General features: G+C 50.6%; 1 protein-coding gene across 2 annotated transcripts; it reads left to right on the plus strand.

Moving 5' to 3' along the window:
• Positions 1 to 1,345: 1,345 nt before the first annotated feature.
• ACADS (acyl-CoA dehydrogenase short chain) lies at positions 1,346 to 12,288 on the plus strand. Of its 2 annotated transcripts, XM_084819889.1 has the most exons (10): positions 1,346 to 1,441; positions 3,264 to 3,427; positions 4,142 to 4,291; positions 4,458 to 4,569; positions 5,283 to 5,434; positions 6,137 to 6,307; positions 7,578 to 7,715; positions 8,417 to 8,512; positions 8,730 to 8,786; positions 9,270 to 12,288. In XM_084819889.1, the coding sequence occupies exons 1-10, from the start codon at positions 1,396 to 1,398 to the stop codon at positions 9,420 to 9,422; spliced, it is 1,239 nt and encodes a 412-aa protein (XP_084676015.1). In that variant the 5' UTR covers positions 1,346 to 1,395; the 3' UTR covers positions 9,423 to 12,288. The 2 variants fall into 2 exon arrangements, with proteins under 2 accessions (XP_084676015.1, XP_084676016.1); XM_084819890.1 differs by lacking the exon at positions 1,346 to 1,441 and having other exon boundaries at positions 3,090 to 3,427.
• The last annotated feature ends 12,723 nt before the right edge of the window (positions 12,289 to 25,011 follow it).

Raw genomic sequence — 25,011 nt, forward strand, 5'->3', positions numbered from 1 at the left:
TGGGGAAAGCTGGCTTGTGGAAAAGTATCAGAAAGTATAGCGATAGGAAGCAGGACCTAAGGTCTGTCTCAAGACCAGAGTGTGGTAAAAGTGTTGCAAAGCAAGGTGAACTAAATGAAGGCCAAGCGAGAGAGCTGCATGGAGAGTGTAGAAGGAGTTGTGTGTGTAGAACTGATAACCACAAATCGTTTGGGGATCAAGATGTACCCTAAACTGGAAAACTCCAGTTTAGTGAGTATGCTTTTGTTTTTACTGACAAGCTTGTCTACAAGATAGGGCTAATGTATGCTGAATTGCTCCACTTGCTTATGCTGTTGCTGCGTAGGTCTAATCTCGGAGCTTGTGCAGGTGTACTTATCACAGAAGCACAGCATAGTGGGGTTGGGAGGGGCCCACAAGGCCATCGCGTCCAACGCCCCGCTCCGTGCAGGAATCCAGGCCAGAGCATCCCCGACAGCGGGCTGTCCGGCCTCGTCTTGAAGGCCTCCAGGATGGCAGAGCCCACCGCCTCTCTGGGGAATGTTTATCTACCCATCCATCCATCACATTCACTAATCGCCCATCGGGCTGGTCAGCCAGCCACGCTGGGCGAACGGGCTCCGCTGTCGCGCTGCTCCAACAGCCGGGAAGCCTTTCCCGCTGTTCGGCCGGGGCCGGCTTCCTGTCCCCTGCGAAACGCGTAACCCCGTGCGGGCGAGGGGCGGCGGCGCCCCTGCCCGGGCTCCAGACCGCCGCACAGCCGTGTTGCTTCGGGGGCAGCCCGGGCCGCGGGAGAACCGCAGAGCCGCGTCTCAGGCTCCCCCACAGCCCCAGGCGGATATGGCGACGGCTGTCCCGCTTCGCGCCTGGCCAGGGCGCGGCTGCCCCGGGGCGGGGAGGCGCGGGTCGCCGCTCGCCGCGGCTCCCCCGCCAGCTCCCCCGAGGTACTTCAACGAGCCCGAGGCGGGGCCGGCGGCGGCGCGTCCGGCACAGGCCCTCGCTGCCGCGGCCTGCCGGGGCGGCCCGCCCCGGCCCGGCGACCAACGGCTCTCGCCCGGCTCCTGCGAGCCCGCCTGGCTCGGCGCCGCCGCCCCGCCTGCGCGCCCCCCAGAGCAGCCCCGCGCCCCTGCCGGGCCACAGGGCCCGACTGGGCACGGCGCCCTGCGGCGGGAGCGCCTCAGGCCGCTCGAGGCTGGCCGAAGCCGGGCGGCGCTGGGCCACGCGCCGGGCCGGCAGGCCGCGAGGGGCGGGCGCCAGGCCGCGGCCGGCGGCCCCGAGCGGAGGGAGGCGCTGCCAGCGGCCCGCCCTCCGCCGCCGCGGGGCGGGCGGGCGCCGGGGCGGCGGGCGGAGCCAGGCGCGGGGGGCTGAGGAGGGCCGGGGCGGGCCCGCGGGGCGGCCCTTCGTCCTTGCCCCGGCATGGCGGCGGCGCTCTTGGCCTGGCGCGGCGGCTCCGCCGGCGGAGGTGAGGCGCGGAGGCGGCGGCTCCCCCTCTGCGCCGCCCCGGCGCGCCCGCTTGGCCCGCGCCGGGGCGGGCGGTGGCTCCTGCGGGGCCGCGGCCTCCTGAGGGGAAGCGGGCAGCTGAGCCGCGGAGGGCTGCGGAGCGGGGCGCTTGCCGAGGCAGGCGCCCGAGGCCTTCGCCGGGCTGGGGAGGGGGCAGCCGGGCTCTCGCCGCGCTTCACAGAATCATGGAACGGCAGGGTTGGGGGGCGCCTCCGAGGCCATCGAGTCCAGCCCCTGCTCAATGCAGGCGTCCAAGTCAGAGCATCCCTGGCAGGTGGCTGCCCAGCCTCGCCTTGAAGGCCTCCAGGGTGGGAGAGCCCGCCGCCTCCCCAGGTGTGGGAGAGCCCACCACCTCTTCCTCGCTCAGCAGCCGCGTCGGCCCGGGTGCCAGGCCTGAGTGCTGCAGGAGGGCCCTTCGGTGCCAGCAGGGCGGGGCAGAATTGGCTGCAGCAGGGGGGCCAGAGGCCGCCCCCGCACGCAGAGGCCTTGACTCCACCAGGCTGGCCGCAGGTGGGGGGGGTGGGCCACTGGTGTGTCCTGCTGGCGAGCCCCAGAGGCGCCTGGGGGGGGGCTCTAGGGGTTAACGAGACAGGGCAGCTCTCATGAAACAGTAAGAGCGCCCCTGCGCTCGTGCAGAGAGCCTCACCACTGAGTAATGTATAGAGCCCCCCTCCTCCAACATGCATCGGGCACTGGAGCACGCCCAGATGTGGGGGGGGGTGCCCAGGCAGCCAGCGCCAACAGGAGGTGTTTGGGGGCTAGAAGAAGGGGCCATGCAAGGGCCCCCCAGGAAGGCCATGAAGACCCTTGGAGAGTTGCAGTATTTGTGAGGGGCCCCAGTGCAATGGCACCCACTGCACCTCGCCCTGCCTGTGTGCCATCGCAAAGGCATCGTGGGGCGCAGCTCCTGCACTCTGGCGCATGGCCATCTCAGGGCAGCTCTGGGATGTTTGCTCCTGCCCAGAAGCAGCTTGAAATAGGAGCAAAAGCGCATCCGTGAAGGGCTGAAGGGAACCGGCAGCAGGGGAGGTTGGCTTGAAAAGGATCACAAAGTAGGAAAGAAGGTGTCACTTGGCATGGGAGGGCCCCCGGGTCTGTATAGCTGTGGGGTGGTAACAAGTGAGCACAGCAGACTGTGCGTTTGTCGAGGCTGGTGAGGGAAGCTCAGCTGAGGCCTTGTGACGATCTTGGCTCTGGCAAGGGGCTCCAGGAGGGGCCTGGGCTCTCTTCACCTTTCCACTCACTTGGACAGCAGCCCCTGCGTGCCTGTTCAGTGCTGCTCCCTCTCAGGTTGCAACTCATCTCCCAGCAATTATCTTCTGCTTTACTAGCCACATGTCTTAACAGGCAACTAAACTTTTGCCTTGTCTATAAAGTTGAGCGATAATGCTGTCTCTAGCAAGTGCTGTAAAACAAGTCCCAGAGACTGAGTGTGAAGGACTAAAGTAGCTCCTGAAAGTGAACAGTTTGGGGGGTTGCATTATAGCAGCTGCACTGGAGTTACCAGCCAGCTGTTCATCTCCCTCTGTTCGCTCAGGTCTTTAACCCTGACCTTCCTCACCCCGTGCTGGAAAGGGGAAGTCTCAGGACTGCCACCTAGGCTGGTTGGGTTATTCTTCTACTCATTCAGGAGCTGGTGCCTCAAAAAATCTTGCAAGCCCTTGACAAACTTCAATTGCGGCTTTTTTGGCCATTCTTGGCACTGTTTAGCAGCATGGCACAGATCCCCTGGGCCAGAATGGAGGGTCTTTTACGCCCACCTCCTCATGCTTTTTCCTTTGCAGCTTGGACGTTTAAATGTATGCGACAGCTTCACACTGTTTACCAGATGGTGGAATTGCCAGAGACTCACCAGATGCTTCGCCAGACATGCAGGGACTTTGCTGAAAAGGAGCTGGCTCCCATCTCTGCTCAGCTGGATAAGGAGCATCGCTTTCCTGCAGAGCAGGTATATGTGACTCCTCTCTAGGTGACACCTGCCCCTTGTCCAGCATCCTGGCTGGCTGAGAAAGGCCTGTTGCAATCCCAAAGCTTGCCAAGTAGAGGAGCATTTGTACTGAGACTGATGCCCTGATCCCTTTGAACTTTAGGATGTTTGACTAGGTTCTGGATCTCGGTGCTGCCCGAATCAAGCACAACCTCATTATTTTGTTCATATCCACTTCCTTAAAGTGGTTAAAGTGTTGGACTGGGACTGGAAAGACCAGGGTTCGAATTCCCACTCAGCCATGAAGTTCACTGGGTGACTTTGGGCCAGTCACAGCTATTCCCCACTTTGTTGAAGCATGGGGCAGATATCTGCCATGCCAGGCGCCACACCTTTAGAAAAGGCCCCTTCATTCCCGCACTCCTCTTGACACATGTACACAAGCAAGTTTGCATATACATGTGAACAAGGAGCCACTGTGACGGTGCCTACCCCCATGTTCTTACGCATGACTTCATTTGTATTGTATTTTATTTATTTTGTACTTATTAGGCTTATTGGTAAGCTGTCTTGAGCACAGGTTCTTTGGAAAGGTGGCTGACACATTTTAAAGTAAATAATAAATGTTACCCAGATTCTGCAGCTTTAACTTAGTTTTTAGCTGGGACATTGTTTTCACTGACACTGTCTTTTCTCGTAGTCAGCTTTGTAACATCACCTGCCCCCTCTTTCCAGATCAAGAAAATGGGGAGTCTTGGCCTCCTAGCAATGGATGTACCTGAGAAGTACAGAGGAGCAGGGCTTGATTACCTGGCATATTCCATTGCCGTGGAAGAGATCAGCCGAGGCTGTGCATCCACGGGTGTTGTCATGAGTGTGAATAACGTAAGGTCACCTGGGGCTGTTCATCTGGGCCAGTAGTCTCTTTTCCTCCATCTCGAGGGCAGTTCTCTCTTCTGAGGGGCAGACCTGATGGCAGTGGGTTGCTTGGCCTTCTGGTCACGGTGGCTTGTAATTAGGAGATTTACAGAGGGCCATTTTGTCTTTTCAGTCCCTCTATTTAGGACCAATTTTGAAGTTTGGATCTGAAGAGCAGAAGCACAAATGGATTGCTCCCTTCACCAGTGGGGACAAAATAGGCTGCTTTGCCCTAAGTGAACCAGGTAACTCGGGTGTTCGGGTGCTTCTGTGGCCTGTAAGGTGGCCAGCTCAGAGAAGGTTGTGGCTTCGCCCAAATTGAATGGGTGTCTCTGCTCTACCCAGCCCTGGCTGGATACCTGATCTTAAAGGTCTGGAAAAACTGGGGAAGGAGGGGCAGGGAATTGGAATGTGCATCTGTTGTCAGCAGCACTGTGTGTATTCTGTGCTTAAAATATTGTGTAACTACAAGGCAAGCCATGTTATGACCTTCATAAATTATGCAATTATTTGCTTTCTGTTTTGTTTAATCATTTCTCTAGTCATAGAGAACCTCCATAACATAATTACATAATAACTATGTTATATGCCTTCATAATGAACTAGGGAAATGATGCTGCAAGGGTGTTGCATGACAGTCTGAATTCCTGCTGGGGCAGGACTAGGTCTCTGCGGTCCCTGGCAGCCCCAGCATCTCCACAGCATTGGTCCCGAATGAACAGCCATGAGCCACGTTCCATAATTACATCAAACTTGTGGAGTTTAGCCCGGGCTCTGCTCACTCATAGGTGGGCCTTTTAGATCATTGTCACCTGAGGCACGAGAGCTGGCTAAAGGAGAGTAATGTACGATGGGGCCTCACAGCCTCAGACCTGTTCCGAGGGTGGAGCAACAGCAGAGCATCTTGCCTTCAGGTCAGGCATCTTTCTGATTTTATCTTGCATGATGCCTTGCCAAGGAAACGGCAGCGATGCAGGCGCTGCTTCAACGGTTGCCCGGCTCATCGGTGATGAATGGGTCTTGAATGGCACCAAAGCCTGGATCACCAGTGCCTGGGATGCCTCTGCAACGGTGGTGTTTGCAACCACGGACAAGTCCCTGAAACACAAGGTGGGTGCGGTGTTCGCCAAGCATTCGCTTAGGTTGCATTAACAGGATCCTGGTGTCCAGATCACAAAACATTGTAGTTCTGGTCAACTGCCCCCAGCTCTGGGATCCACATAGGAAGGACATTGACGGACTGGAACGTGGCCAGAGGGAGTGTGACCTGGATGAGGAGATCAAGTCCTGTGAAGAATGGTTGACCAAACCGGCTATGTTTAGCACAGAGAACATTAAGGGGAGACATGATAGCTGCCTTCCAGTATATGATGGGCAGGCTTGTTCTCTGCTGCTTTTGGAGGTAGGGCTAGAACCAATGGGTGGAAGTTGCAGGGAAGCAGATTTTGGCTAAATGTTAGGAGAAACATCCTAACAGTAAGAGCTGTTTGGCAGTGGCGCAGCCTGCCTCCTGGGGTGGCAGGCTCTCCTTTGCTGGAGGTAGTCAAGGAGAGGTTTGATGGGGGCCAAACTGTCAGGGACGCAGATCCTTCGCTGAGCAGGGGGCTGAAGGGGGTGACCTCCACAGTCCTTTCTAGCTCTGTGATTCTATGCGCTTCCTCTGCTGCTCTGCCAGCGCTTCCTGTCCTTGAAGTCCCAGGCAGGCAAGAGAAATAGCAGGCCTTTTGAGCCACGTCTGGTGGGTCGCACGTCATGCGGCTGGGCCTCCCTCTTTCTGTGTGGACGGTTGTGGATGTTGTCCTTCTGTTGCAGGGCATTAGTGCCTTCCTTGTTCCCATGCCAACCCCTGGTCTGTCCCTGGGGAAGAAAGAAGACAAGCTGGGGATCAGAGCATCGTCTACGGCCAACCTGATCTTCGAGGACTGCTGCATTCCCAAGGCCAACCTCCTGGGGGAGCAGGGAATGGGCTTCAAAATTGCCATGGTGAGTGAATTGTAGATACAAGGAGCGAGTGTGATTGGACACTGGCACTGCCTGCGTGCACAGAAAGGAGGCGTGCCTCTGCTCTCTCCACCCTTGTCTCATCCTTTTTGCTGTATTGCTGGCACTCTGCTTTATAATGTTGTTGGAAGGGTAGGAGGGCATCTTCCAACACCACCCAGATCTCTGCCTTCCTAAGGTCATTCCCCCCCCCCCCCCCCACACACACACACTCCTCTGTAGATCTTTCTGAAGTCAAACAGTGCCTGGTGGGAAAGTGAATGTAATTTCCATGACCTGGGAGACTCTAAAGAGAAGGGCTGGTTTATCCATTCTTTTCCAGCCATGGACTTCTTCTGTGGGGTTTCCCATGTTTTCAATATGGAAGGTGCAGCTTTTTTTTCTGGAAAAGGCACTTTATGAGCTTGTCTGTAGTTCTTTGAGAAGAGAAAATGCCTAATCTACAAGGGTTCTAGACCGCATGTGATTAGATTGTTCTGACGGTCCTCCCTGCTGGCTTATTTTTTCATTTACCACTCATCTTTATGCCAGCCTTCTCCAGCCTGGTGCCTTCCAGGTATGTTGGACTACAACTCCTATCATCCCCAGGGATAATGGGAGTTGTCGTCCAGCGCAACTGGAGGGTGCCATTTCCTGGGGAAGGCTGCTTTATGCCCTTCCATTCCCCACAGAGCAGCATGTCCTCTGGGAACTACAGGTGTCACTTTCTCAGAGCTCAGATTCCCTTCATGGATGCTTCTTGCAGGTCAGAATACCTGGAGTACTGTATGCTATCCTCTCCTGGAAACAGGAGCAGCTGTGAAGCCTGGAGGCTTAATCTACCTTACACTTAAACTGGCTTAATGTTTTATACACATGCTCACGCACGCATGCACGCACAGTTTCTCTCAAGGGAACTGTGAGAACTGTAGTTTTGTGAGGGGAACTCAGGTTTTTTAAGCATCCTCACCAAAATGACAGTTTGTGGGAATCTTTGCGGAAGCCATGATAGCTTAAACTCTATAAAACAATGGAAGCTTGTAGTGTGGGTCTGTCCACTGTGGGGGTAAGATTCAAACTGCCCCACCTGGTACTTCACTACCAACTGCCTGTATTCTGCAAAGTGTGTCTATTTCTTTAATGTTCTATGACTGTCTTGGAACAAGGTGGTGGCGATTGAGACACAGTGACAGAAGTATAGTGATGACTTCCCTTCCCGCTATGGCTCATGTGCCCAAGTTTACTGTGGTTTGTTTTTTCATCTTCCTTTCAGCAAACCCTAGACTCTGGCAGGATTGGAATTGCCTCCCAGGCCTTAGGAATTGCCCAGGCAGCCCTAGACTGTGCTGTGGACTACTCTGAGAAGAGGATGGCCTTTGGCTCTCCTATTACTAGGCTGCAAGCCATCCAGGTACTGGGGAAGAAGGCTGTGTCAGGAGTCTCTGTGTTTAATGGAAGCATGTCAGATCTCTTCCATAGAAGGATGAGGCGCCTCTCATTGTGTCAGTGGCTCCAGCCAAGATCGCTGCTTGCTGTGTTCTCTTTGGAGAGGGACTTGCCAAATGACAACTTGGCTCATGAGGCTGCAGAACTACGATTCTGTGAGCTGCGTGACTTGAATCAGGGCAACCGTGGTTGGTCAGTCTCACCCAAAAGGCAAGGGCCTCCCCATTTGGGGCTGGCCCAAGTCATTTTTGGTGCCAGAAACTCCCAAGGGCACACACACCCCCTCCCTGCCACTAAGTAACATGGGGCACAATCCATTGGAAAAGGTCTCCTGCACAAGCCCTATTGAAATGAAAGGGAAATGCACAAGAGAATGGGCGTTAGTTTCAGTGGGGAGAAATGCACAGGAGAATGTCCCAATGCACAGTTCTCTGTTAAATGGGTCTGTCTGTCTTCCACTCCTTCCCTTAACGGCAGCTAACATCTCCAAGGGAGGGCATCTGCCTTCCCTCACGCCATGGTAGGGCCACCTCGTGTAGTGTTATAATATATAATTGATGTGATGCGATTGATGCGATGCTCCCTATTAAGTTCTTGTTAGTTTGATCAACGTGTAGAATGTCCGTGGAAGGGCTTATTCAACCACGGGGTGTTCCATGTTTGTAGTTCAAGCTGGCTGATATGGCCCTGGCCCTCGAGAGCGCGCGCCTGCTGACGTGGAGAGCAGCCATGCTGAAGGACAACGGCAAGCCCTACACAAAGGTAATCCTTATTGCCACAGCTACGGACTTCTGGCAGGCGCCCCAGAAATAACCTGGGGAGCATTTGCCTTTGTGTATATCAGGCCCCAGTCTGGCAAACTGGGCAAGCCAGGACTAGGATGCTGGTGGCCCCCTCAAGCAGCAGGGAGGCGGGGCGGGGCGGGGAGCGGCTTTGCCTGCTGTGGAGCACTTCCCCTGCCCTGTTTCTTTTCAAACAGGAAGCCGCGATGGCCAAGCTGTCTGCATCAGAGGCTGCAACTTCCATTTCCCATCAGGTAAGCTTCTCTTGAAGGCAGCTGTGCCTCAGTACCTAACAGGACGTAAGAAGAGCTTTCTGCAAGAAACTCTCCTCTTCCTGTCAAGTGGGGCTGCAGGAGTTTACAAGCAGCAAACCACCAAGTTCTGGCCCTCTGGTTCTTCTGTCCTCCTTACTGGGAAAGACCTCAGCAGCTTCTGTGCGTGTGCAGGGCTTAAATGACTGTGGCAAACTTACTGCCCATGTGGTAGCTGCTAGTGTAATGTTATCTTTCCGTCCTCCAGTCTCCACCTTCGTACCCACCCTGTTGAGCAGCCTTCCCCAACCTGGCACCCTCCAGATGTGTTGATGTGCCATTGGCCTTACCAGCTGGGGGATGTTGGGAAGTGTATTCCAGTACATCTGGGGGTCACCAGGTTGGGGAAGCTGCTCTAGCACTGTAGGTACAGCTTCCTGGGGAGGGCCCAATTCCACGGGTGATGGTTGGATGCTTTTATTTCAGGCGATCCAGATCCTGGGAGGGATGGGCTATGTGACAGAGATGCCAGCAGAACGCCACTACCGTGATGCTCGGATCACAGAGATCTACGAAGGAACCAGTGAGATACAAAGGCTGGTGATTGCAGGCCAGCTGTTGAAAGCTTATCGAGGCTGAAGAGGGGAAGAAAACGGATGCTTCAGTGCCTCTGGCTACCTGCATTTTGCGCAGATTGTCACCTGCCTGCTTGTGAATCGAGATGGCAGGTCTTTGTTCTGATGGTCTCATAGAGGATACTGGTGGGAGATAATAGGATAGGGCGGCCTGTAGCACCTACCAGCCTCCATGCTTCTCCTGCGCTGTTTCAGATAAGGGCAAGTTGATCCTGCTGAAGGCCATTGTGAGTCAGTTTGGCTTGATGATCAAGTCTGTTATAGAAGTTTAAGATTTACTGAAATGGAACTTTTCTACAAAAGGATAAAGTGGTCAGTAATCACTCCTCTCATGTTATGCCCTCTGCCTTTCAGAGCAGTCAGAAAATGCAGAGCCACAAGGGCTTTACACACATCCAATGAATACTACGAACACTACCAGCAGTTTGATTCCCCCCAACCCCTGCACTACAGTTCCAAGTTGTACTTAATGAATTATTGGACTCCTTTGTGTGAAATATTTGAACTACCTCTATCTTCACCTACCACAGCAGAACCCAGATGATTAGAGAGGAGACCGAGAATGCCCTGCTGTTACATGCGTAGCTGGGTAAATGGGAAAAAAACACTGCTCTGCAGGATGTAAAGGCGCAATCCTATGGCTGCTAGACAGCAGCCAGACGGCCATAGGATTGTTTGGTTTTCAGGAACCGACCTTGGAGCCCACGCTCTGAGGTTTGTTCCCGGAAAACCACCTCCCTGCTGCCATCCAGCCATGAATGCAGGGCAGCCAGAGCGCAGAGGAGAAGATTCGCTCTGCCTGCCCTGCATTGCATAGGCAGTTGTCCACCTATCCCAATAGGATTGCTCCTTTAGTGAGTGTAGAATGAGGGGTGGGGGGTGATGATGCTCGGGTAACATAAAATCACAGCCTGCAGAAGGGAAACTGAGGCTGCTGTAAATATGAGCACTAGGCAAACCTCCTCCAAGCTTGTGCCATCTGGATGTGTTGGAGTACCACTCCTGTCTCCCCCAGCCAGCCTGGCCAGTAGAGAACACTAGGTTGGGGGTGGTTGCCCTCAGTTCTCAGTGCACTGGAGTGTCCTGTTGGTCCTCAGGGGTCATTTCATTCCCCTCCCAGAGGTAGAACCTTAATGTGAAAGAAGGTGAGATGCCCAGGAAGATGCCTCTGTGTGTACCCAACTGGCAGTTATTAAATCTGAGCACCAAGAACTTGCTGTATCTTTTCCAAGTTACAAAATGGGGAGGCAGACTGCAGGCTTGTGGGATCTACTTCAGTTCTTCAGGGGTTGGACTCAGTGGTCTTATAGGCCCCTTCCAACCCTACTATTCCATGATTCTTTTTACTAGCACCCCAAGATCCACTAAATGGAACCTGGTGCAAAAGATACCCACTTTGAATCAAAGAGTTCTGAGCCCAGGAATTTGGTTTGAGTGCCAGAACTGAATGAGGCCCACAGTCCCTCCATGTAAAGATCCACTCCTGGTTATGCCCCAAGCTTTCTGCAAAACATGGCCCCTCCAGGAAATTCCTGATTTGTGTGGCGGATAACTTCCTCCTACAGAAAGTAGAGGAAGGAACTAGAGGATGGGCTATCCTTGACTTGATCCTAACCAACAGAGATGACTTAGTGGATCAAGTAGCAGTTACAGGAATTCTGGGGGAAAGCGACCATGTTGCACTTGAGTTCTTGGTTCTAAGAGAAGCAAAAGCCGAGTGTAGTCAAACGCATACCCTGGATTTTAGGAAAGCTGATTTTAATAAACTCAGAACAATGATCAGTAAGGTCCCATGGCAAGCGACGCTAACGAGAAAAGGAGTCCGAGATGGGTGGGAGCTTTTAAAAAAGGAAATTCTCAAGGCACAATTACAAACAATTCCAACAAGAAGAAAAGGTGGAAGACAACAGAAGAAGCCAATGTGGCTTCACAAATAGCTTAGAGATGACCTGAAAACAAAAAAGGACACACATAGGAAGTGGAAGGAAGGCCAAGCAACAAAGGAAGAGTACAGGCAGGTAGCACAGAATTGCAGGGATGGTGTCAGGAAGGCTAAAGCTGAGAATGAGCTGAGGCTAGTGAGGGATGCTAAAAGCAACAAAAAAGCTTTCTTCAGCGACGTGCATAGTAAAAGGCAGAGGAAAGAAATGGTTGTTCAGCTATTAAATAAGGATGGCAAAACGATAACAGATGACAAAGAAAAGGCAGAGGTGCTCAGTTCCTACTTTGGCTCAGTCTTCTCCCAAAAGAGGCTCTATGACCCCCCTGGCAAAGGTGAAGTACAGGCTGAAGGGGCAGGATTGCAGCTGGAGATGGACAGGCATATGGTCAAGGAACATCTCATTACTTTGAAGGAGTTCAAATCTCCAGGGCCAGATGGACTGCATCCTAGAGTAATAAAGGAACTGGCAGAAGAACTCTCAGAACTGCTGTCTATTCTCTGAGCAATCATGGAGGACGGGGGAAGTGCCAGATGACTGGAGGAGGGCTAATGTTGTCCCTAACTTCAAAAAGGGCACAAAGGAGGAACCTGGGAACTACAGACCAGTCAGTCTGACATCGATCCCTGGGAAAATTCTGGAGCAGATGATAAAGTGATCGATCTGTGAGCACCTTGAAAACAATGCAGTGATTACTCAAAGCCAACATAGATTTGTCAAGAACAAATCCTGCCAGACGAATCTGATCTAATTTTTTTATCAAGTAACCTCCCTTGTGGACCGTGGGAATGCTGTATTATATCATCATATCATATCATCATATACCTCAACTTCAGCAAAGCTTTCGACAAAGTGCCCCATGATCTCCTGATGAGCAAACTAGCTCAAAGTAAAAAAAACTTTACTCAATAGTATTTAAAACATATGTCCAATTAAAAGAATAAGAAAATGCATGCAGTGTTGCTGAACCAGCCAGTTTCATGGAAAGTAAAGGATGTGCAGGTGCATTTCATCACTAAGGTCCTGAATAATGGAGTAACTCGTAAGTCATGGGTGGGCAACTTCAGGAGGTCCGGGGGCCATTTTCTCCCCACACACACGCAGGCTGCACACACACCCTTCGGCATCCCCGCCCTCCGATTTAAAAACTATTTTTAAATAGCATCCATAGTGACTACAAAGCATCAAAAGGGTCAAAATTAGTTTGTTTGGAACCTTCTAATAATATACCTCAACTTCAGCAAAGCGTTCGACAAAGTGCCCCATGATCTCCTGATGAGCAAACTAGCTCAAAGTGGGCTAGATGAAACAGTGATCCGGTGGATCCACAGTTGGCTACAGAATTGGACTCAAAGAGTGCTTATCCATGGGACCTTCTCAAACTGGGGAGAGGTAACGAGTGGGGTACCGCAGGGCTCGGTCCTGGGCCCAGTGCTCTTCAACATCTTTATTAATGACTTGGAGGAGGAGGTGCAGAGAATGCTGATCAAATTTGCAGATGACACCAAATTGGGCGGGATAGCTAATACTTTGGAAGACAGAAACAAAATTCAAAGTGATTTGGATAGACTGGAGCGCTGGGCAGAAAACAACAGAATGACATTTAATAGGGATAAATGCCAAGTTCTGCACCTAGGAAAAAGAAACCACAGTTACAAGATGGGGAATACGTGGCTCAACGACAAGACAAGCGAGAAGGATCTTGGAATTGTCGATCACAAGCTGAAGATGAGCCAACAATGTGATGTGGCTGCAAAAAAGGCAAATGCTCTTTTGGGCTGCATTCATAGAAGCATAGCTTCCAAATCCCAGGAAGTATTAGTTCCCCTTTACTCAGCACTGATTAGGCCTCATCTGGAGTACTGTGTCCAGTTCTGGGCACCACACTTGAAGAAGGATGCAGACAAACTGGCGAGGGTTCAGAGGAGGGCAACAAAGATGATCAGGGGACTGGAAACAAAGCCCTATGAGGAGAGACTGAAAGAACTGGGCATGTTTGGCCTTGAGAAGAGAAGACTGAGGGGAGAGATGATAGCGCTCTTCAACTCCTTGAAAGGTTGCCACAGAGAGGAAGGCCAGGATCTCTTCTCAATCATCCCAGAGTGCAGGACACAGAATAATGGGCTCAAGTGACAGGAAGCCAGATTCTGGCTGAACATCAGGAAAAACTTCCTGACTGTTAGAGCAAAACCACAATGGAACAAATTACCTGGGGAGGTGGTGGGCTCTCCCACACTGGAGGCGTTCAAGATGAGGCTGGACAGCCGCCTGTCAGGGATGCTCTGGCTTGGATTCCCACATTGAGCAGCGGGTTGGACTCGATGGCCTTGTAGGCCCCTTCCAACCCTGCTATTCTATGATTTTGGCAGCGTGCTGCAGAAGGAGTCATTTTGGTGGTGTTATTGTGAAACAAGTGGAAGTTGGAAATCCTTGCCAGAGATCTACCAGTAAATCCCAATCTACCTTCTGCCCACCCCTGAAATAAGAAACCTTTATTAATGTTCCTTTCACAGTCTGGTTTCTGCTAATACCACTGCAAGAGGAGCAGGTCCCCAGAGGTTTATGTGAGCAATGTCTCTACAATGCCTGTTGGCGGAAGGGGGTGTTAATTTCAGGAGCTGTGATTGTACAGACACTAGAAAAGCTGCCACCCCTACATCCCATCAAAGACGATTGAGAGTGTGAAGAGCAATTAGGATGTTTATGCACTTTGGCAAAGCTTTCTCAGCCAACAGCTGTTCTCTAGTTGCCAAGGAGATTTGAACCCTTCCGCCTCAAGAGGTTGAGAACCAAGCCACCTATCTGCCCTCAAACACAAAGCAAATTCCATCTCCTCGCCCCGATTTCTAAGAACTGTAAAAAATGGCACGTACGCACACCCCTGCTCATGGTTGCCTCGCCTCCACTGCAAAGACTAGAGTAACAGTTACTACAATATCATATGGTATACGCATGATGATGATTGGCTGTAGCTATTAACCGAACTTCCATCAGCAGAAGCAGTATACCTCTGCATAGCAGAACGTGGGGCTAAAGTGGTTTGCTCTTTGTGCTTCTTGCACCAGCGGTATCTGGCGGTTGTGCTGGGACCAAAATGCTGGGGCAGGACTTCTAGAGGTGGGACATCCAGGCTGGGGTGGGGCAGGGCCACCTGTCGCTTTTGGGAAGGAGTGGGGCTGAGCATTTTGATGTGAGGGCGCCTTTTTCACTACTTCTCAATAGGCTACCTGGTGCCTGTTTAAAAAGCAGAGATCATAACGCAAGAGGCAGCCAGCAAAAGTGGCTTTCTAAGTAGTCACAAGAAGGAAAGATGCAAAGCAACACAGTTCGAGGTTCTAAGCTGTCTGCTGGGACGGGGGAGAAGCAGTGCACACGAGCTGAGGGCACGGCCTGGGGTTAGGTTTTTAGTCCAGGCCATTTCAACCACAGTAGGCACTGAATTCCCACTGGATATGCCAGTGAAGGAAGCAAAAGGCTTCAGGAAAAGGACAGGACTGCTAAATGAACTAGTCAACACAGTGCAATAGGGCGTAGTCATCAGCTGGAGCTGGGCGGCACCTGTTGGCCTAATCCTACTGCACAAACAGTAGGATTAGAAAGAGGTACAGAGGCCCTAGTTTGTACTCAAGAGCCAACACTTCTACAGGGAGAAGACCGGCCTTGCAAAGACAACAGAGGTCCTAGAAAAATGTTCATGGCGGGTCGTGTAATGACAACTAGTATAGCAAAGTGGCTACAAGAAGCCTGTGAACCAGGAAGCCCCCAGTTCAGCTCTACCAGCCATGACCTCACTGAGTTACTTTAAGGCAGTGATGGGGTATCCACGGCCCAATTTCATGTGGCCCATGGCATTGGTCTGCTCTGCTGCTTCAATTCCAGGCTATCTGAGCAAGAGGTGAAGACTGCACAGAGCAAGTGAGGATCAGCACCTCCAAAAAACCCTCCATCTGCCATTTTGGGATAATACTGCCTTACCTTACAGGACTGTTAGGATGAGAGAATGTGAAGGGTTTTGGACACAAGCAAAATATCAATGATTATTAATATCAGGATCAGACTTACAGGGCTTGTTCATTCAGTTAAACCTGCTGGGGGTTATGCTTGTTGTTGTTGTTGTTCAGTCGTTCAGTCGTGTCCGACTCTTCGTAACCCCATGGACCATAGCACACCAGGCCTTCCTGTCCTGCGCACTCTCCCGGAGCGTGCTCAAGTTCATATTCATTGCATCGGTGATGCTATCTAGCCATCTCATCCTCTGCCGTCCCCTTCTCCTTTTGCCTTCAGTCTTTCCCAGCATCAGGGTCTTTTCCAGAGAGTTTTCTCTTCGCATTAGGTGGCCAAAATATTTGAGCTTCAGCTTCAGTATCTGTCCTTCCAATGAGCACTCAGGGTTGATTTCCTTTAGGATGGACTGATTTGACCTCCTTGCAGTCCAGGGGACTCGTAAGAGTCTTCTCCAGCACCACAGTTCGAAAGCATCAATTCTTCAGCGCTCAGCCTTCCTTATAGTCCAGCTCTCACAGCCATACATTACTACTGGGAAAACCATAGCTTTGATTAGACGGACCTTTGTCGGCAAGGTGATGTCTCTGCTTCTTACTATGCTGTCTAGGTTTGCCATAGCTTTCCTCCCAAGGAGCAAGCGTCTTTTAATTTCATGGCTACAGTCACCGTCTGCGGTGATCTTGGAGCCCAAGAAAGTAAAATCTGTCACTGCTTCCATTTCTTCCCCTTCTATATGCCAGGAAGTGATGGGGCCAGATGCCATGATCTTAGTTTTTTTAATGTTGAGTTTCAAACCAGCTTTTGCATTCTCCTCTTTCACCCTCAACAAGAGGCTCTTGAGATCTTCTTCGCTTTCTGCCATTTGGGTGGTATCGTCTGCACATCGGAGGTTGTTAATTCTTAATTCCGACCTCTGATTCATCCAACCCGGCATTTCTCATGATGTACTCTGCATATAAGTTAAATAAGCAGGGTGACAATATGCAGCCTTGTCGTTTCCCAATTTTGAACCACTCGGTTGTTCCATGTCCGGTTCTTACTGTTGCTTCTTGACCTTCGTACAGGTTTCTCAGGAGACAGGTAAGGTGGTCTGGTACTCCCATCACTTTAAGAATTTGCCACAGTTTGTTGTGATCCACACAATCAAAGGCTTTAGCGTAGTCAATGAAGCAGAAATAGTCGTTTTTCTGGAATTCTCTTGCTTTCTCCATGATGCAGCGAATGTTGGCGATTTGATCTCTAGTTCCTCTGCCTCTTCGAAACCCAGCTTGTACTTCTGGTAGTTCTCGGTTCGCATACTGCTGAAGCCTAGCTTGTAGGATTTTGAGCATCACCTTGCTGGCATGTGAAATGAGCGCAATTGTGCGGTAGTTTGAACACTCTTTGGCGTTGCCCTTCTTTGGAATTGGAATGTAAACTGACCTTTTCCAGTCTTGCGGCCATTGCTGAGTGTTCCAAATTTGTTGGAACAAATTTTAACAGCATCATCTTTTAGGATTTTAAATAGCTCAGCTGGAATACTGTCATCTCCGCTAGCTTTGTTGTTACTAATGCTTCCTAAGGCCCGCTTGACTTCACTCTCGAGGATGTCCGGCTCAAGTTCAGTGACCGCACTATCATGGCTATCAAGGACATTACTATCATGGCTATCAAGGACATTAAGATCTTTCCTGTATAGTTCTTCTTTGTATTCTTTCCACCTCTTCTTAATCTCATCTGCTTCTGTGAGGTCCCTGCCTTCTTTGTCCTTTATCATGCCCGTCTTTGCACAAAACGTTCCCTTGAGATCTCCAATTTTCTTGAAGAGATCTCTAGTCTTTCCCATTCTGTTGTTTTCCTCGATTTCCTTGCATTGTTCATTTAAGAAGGCCTTCTTGTCTCTCCTTGCTATTCTCTGGAACTCTGCATTCAGTTGGATATATCTTCCCCTTTCTCCCTTGCTTTTTGCTTCCCTTCTTTCCTCAGCTACTTGTAAAGCCTCATCAGACAGCCACTTGGCTTTCTTGCATTTCTTTTTCTTTGGGATGGATTTCGTCGCTGCCTCCTGAACAATGTTACGGACCTCCGTCCATAGTTCCTCAGGCACTCTGTCTATCATGTCTAATCCCTGAAATCTATTCCTCACCTCCACTGTATATTCATAAGGGATATGATTTAGGTCATACCTGAATGGTTGAGTGGTTTTCCCGACGTTCTTCAATTTCAGCCGAAATTTTGCAAGAAGCAGCTCATGATCTGAGCCACAGTCAGCTCCAGGTCTTGTTTTTACTGACTGTATGGAGCTTCTCCATCTTTGGCTGCAAAGGACATAATCAATCTGATTTCAATATTGACCATCTGGTGATGTCCATGTGTAGAGTCGCCTCTTGTGCTGTTGGAAAAGATTGTTTGCTATAATCAGCGTGTTCTCTTGGCAAAACTCTATTAGCTTTTGTCCTGCTTCATTTTGTACACCAAGGCCATGCTTGCCTGTTATCCCAGTGATTTCTTGACTTCCTACTTTAGCATTCCAGTCCCCTATGATGAAGAGGACATCTTTTTTTGGTGTTAGTTCTAGAAGGTGTTGGAGGTCTTCATAGAACCGATCAACCTCAGCTTCTTCGGCTTCAGTGGTTGGGGCATAGACTTGAATTACTGTGATGTTGAATGGTTTGCCTTGGATTTGTACTGAGATCATTCTATCATTTCTAAGATTGTACCCCGGTACTGCTTTTCCCTCCCTTTTGTTGACTGAGTGCTACTCCATTTCATCTAAGGGATTCTTGGCCACAATAGTAGATATGATGGTCACCTGAATTAAATTCGCCCATGCCTGTCCATTTTAGTTCGCTGATTCCCAAGATGTCGATGTTCAATCTTGCCATCTCATGTTTGACCACCTCCAGCTTACCTTGATTCATTGATCTGACATTCCAGGTTCCTAAACAATATTGTTCTTTACAGCATCGGATTTTCTTTTCACCACCAGACACATCCACAGCTGAGTGTCCTTTTGGCTTTGGCCCAGCCGCTTCACTCTTTCTGGCACTACTTGGAAATACCCTCTGCTCTTCCCCAGTAGTATATTGGACACCTTCCGACCTGAGGGGCTCATCTTCTGGCGTCATATCTTTTAGCCTTGTGATACGTTCCATGGGGTTTTCTTGGCAAGAATACTGGAGTGGGTTGCCATTTCCTTCTCCAGTGGACCACATTTTGTCAGAACTCTCTGCCATGACCTGTCCATCTTGGGTGGCCCTGCACGGCATAGCTTATGGCTTCACTGAGTTACGCAAGCCCCTTCGCCACAACAAGGCAGTGATCCATGAAGGGGAGGGGGTTATTCTAAGTGATCATAAATGTACACTTCAGTTCTATTCCCTTTACAACAGGTGCTCAAAGTTACAAGTTGGAGAACATGTATTGTAAAATTGCTTCCTCCTACAGGGCAGAGTCAAAGCAGAAAATGCTAACACTTTTAAGTAGGGAGTCAAAGCTATTATTTTATATGTCAACACAGCCCAGTGAGAATTCACTGTGTATTTTGCCTCTCCCTTACCCGCCTATGACATGTACAGAGAGATCAAGTATTCCAAAGCATTAAAAAAAGGATTCCGAGGAAACCAGGCACTGAGAGTCAATACCTCAATTATATATAATTTCCACATAGTTGGGGTTTTAGAAAAGTAAAATTAGAACTACAGGCAGCAAATTAATAGGTACTTGGCAAGATGTCAGGACATTAATTATTGTACAATAACTGGGTCATATTCCACTATATGATCCACTTTGAAACAGCTGGGTTTTTTAGGCACAATTTAAAAACATGCCTAAGGTGGAAAGACACAATATAAATGTAGTAAAATAAATAAAAATACATTTATATAATTGAACATTGGCAGACTGCAGCAAGGAGTTACCTTTTCATCAGCTTCTAATGCCTTCAACATGGGTCATAAACGTTGTTTCTGCCCAGAGTGGTCAGATGTACCTCCTGCATGCCACTCTCCGGCCTCCAGAGTTTTGCACGCTGCAGCTGAGAGAAAAATGGAGCAGGAGAGAGAAACAAATTACTATACTCTCGGGGCCTTTATGGTTCCACAGTATGCACAATTGTTGAAAACACTGGCATGTTACATCAGTTCTAAATTCACTGGAAAAGTATAACTTTCTTATAGGATCAAAAGTAATTTGATATAAAACAAGTAGCAATTAAATTATACCATCAATCAGGCTGATAACATGAAGGTGAATCTGACATGATGTTCATCCCTGAAGGATTAAAAATAAGAGCCTTTCATTTAACAAGTACAAAATGCTAGCCCGCATTATTGCAGATAATGGTGTGCAAATGCAGGAACGGTGTCCAGGAAAAGCACAGCCATCTAGCAGAGGCTTCAATGCTCCTTTGTCCTGCCACATCAGCAAAGTAGCAGTTACCTTTTAGGGATGTGCACCAAATTCAGCTGAATCCGAAGTCAAATCAGACTACTTTGGAGAGATTCCGAGACTCCCCAAGGCAATGCAGAATTCCCCCAGAAACTACCTGAACTGAAGCAGGATGGTCCCAGACCTTTGGTTCAGTGCTTTGGTTCTGAACTTCAGTGGAGTTCAGAAATTCAGACAGTATGTCTGCAAACAAAAATACCAGGAACTCTCCAATCAATGTGCTTGTGGGGGAGGGATTTTGAGTCCTGTAAAACCCTTTGCTCAGGGCTGCTCTCTACTCTTGTCTAATTGTGCCTAATTCTGAGCAGAAACATTTGAAGAGCACTAAAGTGAAAGAGTTACTGGCTTGTGCACCTTCCTGATTTTTTTTTTAATCCTTCAATCCTCATTCTTAAATCAATCATCCTCATTCTAGTTTACCACTCGTAAACATTCCTTTTCCATTCCACTTATGAACTGAATTCACATCCCCTGAGCCTTACCTCGTTTTTTTTCTTTCTGTTCTTTGGTTGTGTAAGCCTAGTCTGTCTTTTCCTCTTGAGAACGTTGGTATATCAGCAGCAGCATCTCCTTACCACTCACTTCCCATTGGGATCCCACACCTTTTTTTCAGGGAAGAAGTTATAAAATATGAGGGGGGGGAATGGGGAGGGGGAAAGGGGTGACTAGATGGTGAAGCCACATTGTCTGCAAGTCCAGACTAGTTAATCCCAGGTGTAGTGTGGCGGGAGGAGTCTGCAGGTCACGTGATAGTCTTAATTATACTTCGCGGTTCTTTTGTCTTGCTGAGTTTTCCTTTGTGGTGGGTACAGGTCTCAGCAGTTTTAATTTTTTACTCTATGGGCGCTGTGTGCAAATAATTTTATTTTACACACACACACTGCTGTAACATAATATTGTGCAGTGACCCACTGTTAGAGGGAGGGAGGAGTTTTGTGTACAGTATCATTTGATTCCAGCCCAGCCCGCCCCTCATCTTCACCACCCTTCCTTATTTCAACCCGTCCGTTTCCCCGCCTGTTCCTGCACTTGAGAGGGCAGCACCGGTGCAGGAGCAAGAGCAGCCTCTAAGCACTGAAGGAACAGCCGATGATGCCAGGGCAGCGAGAGGAGGCTGCGGCAGGGGAAGAGTGGCATTCACTCGGAGGTGCTCAGGGTGGGGAAGCCAAGGAGTGGAAGGTTCACTTTTGTGAGCAGCAGCTGCTCCACCAGGTCTGCATCCAAGCAGCTGTGATGGGGGTAACGGTGTCACCTACCATCGAAAACACCCTCCGCTTGGGCTGCTGGTTGGTGGGCGCAAGAGCAGCTCTTGGGCGGCCTGGGCGCAACTGGTAGGAGGCTGCCCAGTACTGGCGGGAGTGCACCAATGCTCCTCCACAGATTCCGCCAGGTACTGGGACACCGTTGCGTGGGAATTAGCCTGGTGGCTGGTTTGCTTGTTCCCTCTCTGCCTAGCCGCTGCCCTCAAAGCCCCGCCCCCATCCCCTCTGTGCGGCCCTCGGGGGGGTCTGGATTGGTGGACAGAGCTGCCGCTACTGCTGTGGGAAGGGGTGTCCCCCTCTCCCTGCTCCTGCTCCCCCATCCCCTGCCTCATGCCTGGGCCTCTCTCACCTTCACCACCAACATGGTTGGCCACCTCATGGTGGTGTTGGAGCTGCAAAACTGCCCTTGACCCTCCGGTTGCACATGAAAGCCAACATATACACCCTTTCCTGGCACAGCAGTGCCAAACGTTGTGTTATATTGGACCAGAGTTCTTGGACCACCCCATGCACCTCTCCTTTGAAATGGCCGCCTGTCAGGGGATCACCAAAGTCAACCATGTGTCTCCCTAGACACTTGACATGGATCACCTGAGAAGGGCAGTGCTGGAGGCGAGGGTTTCAGTGGCCTCCCTGGAGGGCTGCAAGACCCCCAGTAGCTGTGATAGGGAGTCCCACAGACGCCTGGACAGCAGCCCTCGCACGTCCAGCCCTCGCCCCTCGCCAGCTCGTGCACAGCTCTCCTTTGCTATGCCAAGTGCCGCAGCATCAGGCACGCGAAGCGCCGCCTTGTCCCTGCTCCCTGAGCCATCAGGCACTGCAGGAGGCCCAACTCCGCTTTCCCCACAGCAGCTGATTACTCTTGAAGCTACGGTGGAATAGCCTGCAGGTGGGGCTCAAGGGGGTGCAGCAGCATTCTGCCCCAAACCGAGAGCATCCCTCACGAAGAGGTGGAAATTGTGAGCAATGCAGCCGATGCTTACAAACCCAGCCTCTTGCATTGTGGTTGGTATGTTCTCCTCCCACATCAGCCACCATACAGCCATGGGTGAGCTGCCTTGATTCCTGCTGCCTTCGGGGCCCCATCAGTGCTGGCTCCTGCCCCCACAGGCTCTTCCCACCAGTGCACTGTGATGCAGCATGCTCCACCCTGGCTGCTCCAAATATCAGAAGTCAAGGGCACCATGGGCGGCTCTGCCTTAGCACAGCTGAGCCAGCGCTCTCTCCCAAGCTGCCTGTTACAGACGTTGTGCGCCACCTGCAAAGCACCATGGTCCGCTGAAGGCAGTACACAACAGTGGCGTGTAAAACGGGACTACGAGCTCCATCGCGCACATGAACCTGATGGACTCTCGGCTGAATGGCTGATGGCCCAATGCGAACACCTTTCCCCAATGTGGTCGGTGGGCTGTGGTGGGCCCGGAAGCCACCATCTCAAGGCCTCGTGCTCCCTCCACCCCACATTCTCCATTGGGCCAGCCCAAAGCCTCAGGTTCAGGGGAGGCCGAGACGGGAATCCAGAGGCTTTGCCTGGCCCTTGCCACCCAACTCCTCGCTAGCAGGGCAGGCTGCCGCTGCAAGCACAGGAGCAGACTTGTTCATCGTGCCGGGATTGCTCCCCCTGCTCAGTTACTTCCTGTAGTGCAGGCAAGTGGCACAGCTGGGACGTGCTGCCACTTCAGAGCCATCCCAAACCATGCTCTGTGTCTGTCGGCAACCCAGAACGAGGGTCTAAACTCTGGGTGTCCTCCAGCGCCATAGAGGAGCAGTGGGACACTGGAGGGAGCAGCTGGTGGCTCTGGGGCCCCGTCTCCTCTCCAGAGCCACTGAAGATGCTGCCTCTTGACTGGGAACGTCTCTTCTGCCTCCTATGTCAGCAGCAGCTCCAGCACACCGGACAGCTCCTCAGGAATCCCCATGTCTAGCAGGCTGCCCTCTCCTGCCTCTTCCACCCATGGAGCTACAACTACAGGGGGTTCGGTCCCATGATGGCTTCCCGTCACCGCCTCCATAAAAAGAGCCCTCCTTGGACTGGATGGGGTTTGGCTTCCACTCGTAGCAGCAGCAGCAGCAGCAGCAGCTGCCGCCTCAGAACTGGGGGAAGCGGCTCTGTCTGCCCCAAAGTACAGCTCCTGCCTGCTACAAACAATGGATGCCTGGGGGGTGGGGGAGGAGAGAACTGTTGGGTATGGCCACTGCCGACAACGACACTGACCTCCTTCCCAGAGGGGCACGAGGTCTGCAGCCATGGTGAAATAGTTTCATGTTTTCTGTGTGCACTGTACAGTACTTTAATTAAAAAAAATAAAAGCTGCTAGAGCAGGCTTCCTCAACACTGCAACATCCAGATGGTTTGGACTATGACTCACATCATCCCTGACTGGTGGCCACGGTGGATGGGGCTGCTAGGAGTGGTAGTCCAAAACACTGGGAGGCACCCCATTGAGGAAGGCTGGGTTAGAGGATCCAGGTGGATTGGTTGTTTGAAGGAAAGAGGCACTGTCTTCCTGCCACTTTATGCTTCACATCTGTCATCCACTCATTCTGTTGCACTTTCTGTGACTCTGGTGGCAATTGAGCAGAAAACAAAAAAAGCCTTAATCTGCTTCTCCTTCTGCAGAAGTCCTTACCCCTTTTTACCTATCCCTCTGAAATGTTGCAGGTTTCTTACCTAGGGATACCTCAATGCCGTATGCCATTTTCATACAAATTGCCAAAAACAACAACCACCCCTGGAGGGCAGGAAGTAGAAGGGAATCACACCCCTCTCCCCCCAAAATTTGAAAACTCCCCTTCCACACAAAAACACTGCACCTATCCGATCCTTCTGAAATTTTGCGGGTTTCTTGACTCTATGCTGTATGCCATGTTCACAACAATTCCCCACAAAAGATGTAGGGAGATAAGGACATCCTTTTCTGGGACACTGGTAAAGGCTGCTCTTGCACAACCCCACTGCATTTATTCACCCGAAATACATCCCTCAGAAGAGGCCACTATGCCTGCAAATGTCACCCAATTCTGCCAAGAAATAAAAGTTATCAAGAGTTCCCTTTATTTAAAAGCCAAACTTCAAAGGCAGTTAGCACAAAAGCCCCTGCACATATTTGTCTCAAATTTCCCAGGCATAATCTCTCATAAGTAGCTGCCCAGCCTGCAAATTTCATCCAATTCTGACAAAGCGCAATAACCTTATAACCACTGTGGATTTCACATGCTAGTCAATGGAGGCACAAAGCTTCAGTTTTCTGAATCTTGCTTAGGATTAAACCAGAGTTGAATTGGATGCCCACCAAATTGGTCCGAGTCGAATCGGGCTGCTTCCTGAATCAGGTCCAACCTGAATCTTGTAGTTGGTGCAGACCCCTATTGTGTTTCACTGGGTGGTATCAACCCAAGAGCACTGGGCCTCCCTCCACTGCCTGGCGGCTCTTGCTGGGGGAAAAGATCCACATTGTGTTGACTTTGGGATGCGTAGGTTATGCAAAGCAAGAAAATATTAGAATAAATCATGCAAATTAAGTGAAGATGTAGCATACAACACTAGGTGTGTCCATCCAGGAGATGGTTACATATCACACAGAACTGTGAAGTTTTCTTCCCTTAATAAAAACCTTACATCTTTGCAGGTGGCTAAACTGAATGGCTCTTCATGACTGTGTCACACACATAAATGCACCATACTGCACCCCTCTGAAACTTCTGACAGGAGCCCTACTTTTGGCAAGTTAACTCCTGCCCTACCAACTGAACATAAGAATTAACTGCACTGTTAATTCCTTTCCAACAGAGCTTGGTATTGTGAACTGTTCAAATGGGATTTCTCTGCATGCCTGATGACAAAAATACATTAAAATATTGTGTCCATAAGATGGATGAGCAAGAAAGTGCAAGAGGAGGACATTTCAGGATAAACCAGACTTGAGCCTGAGTTAATGTAGTGAGAAATGTTATGGAA

The sequence above is a fragment of the Heloderma suspectum genome, chromosome 13, assembly GCF_057233095.1.
Source record: "Heloderma suspectum isolate Gila_16-S chromosome 13, 16-S_ref, whole genome shotgun sequence".
Lineage (NCBI taxonomy): Eukaryota > Metazoa > Chordata > Lepidosauria > Squamata > Helodermatidae > Heloderma > Heloderma suspectum.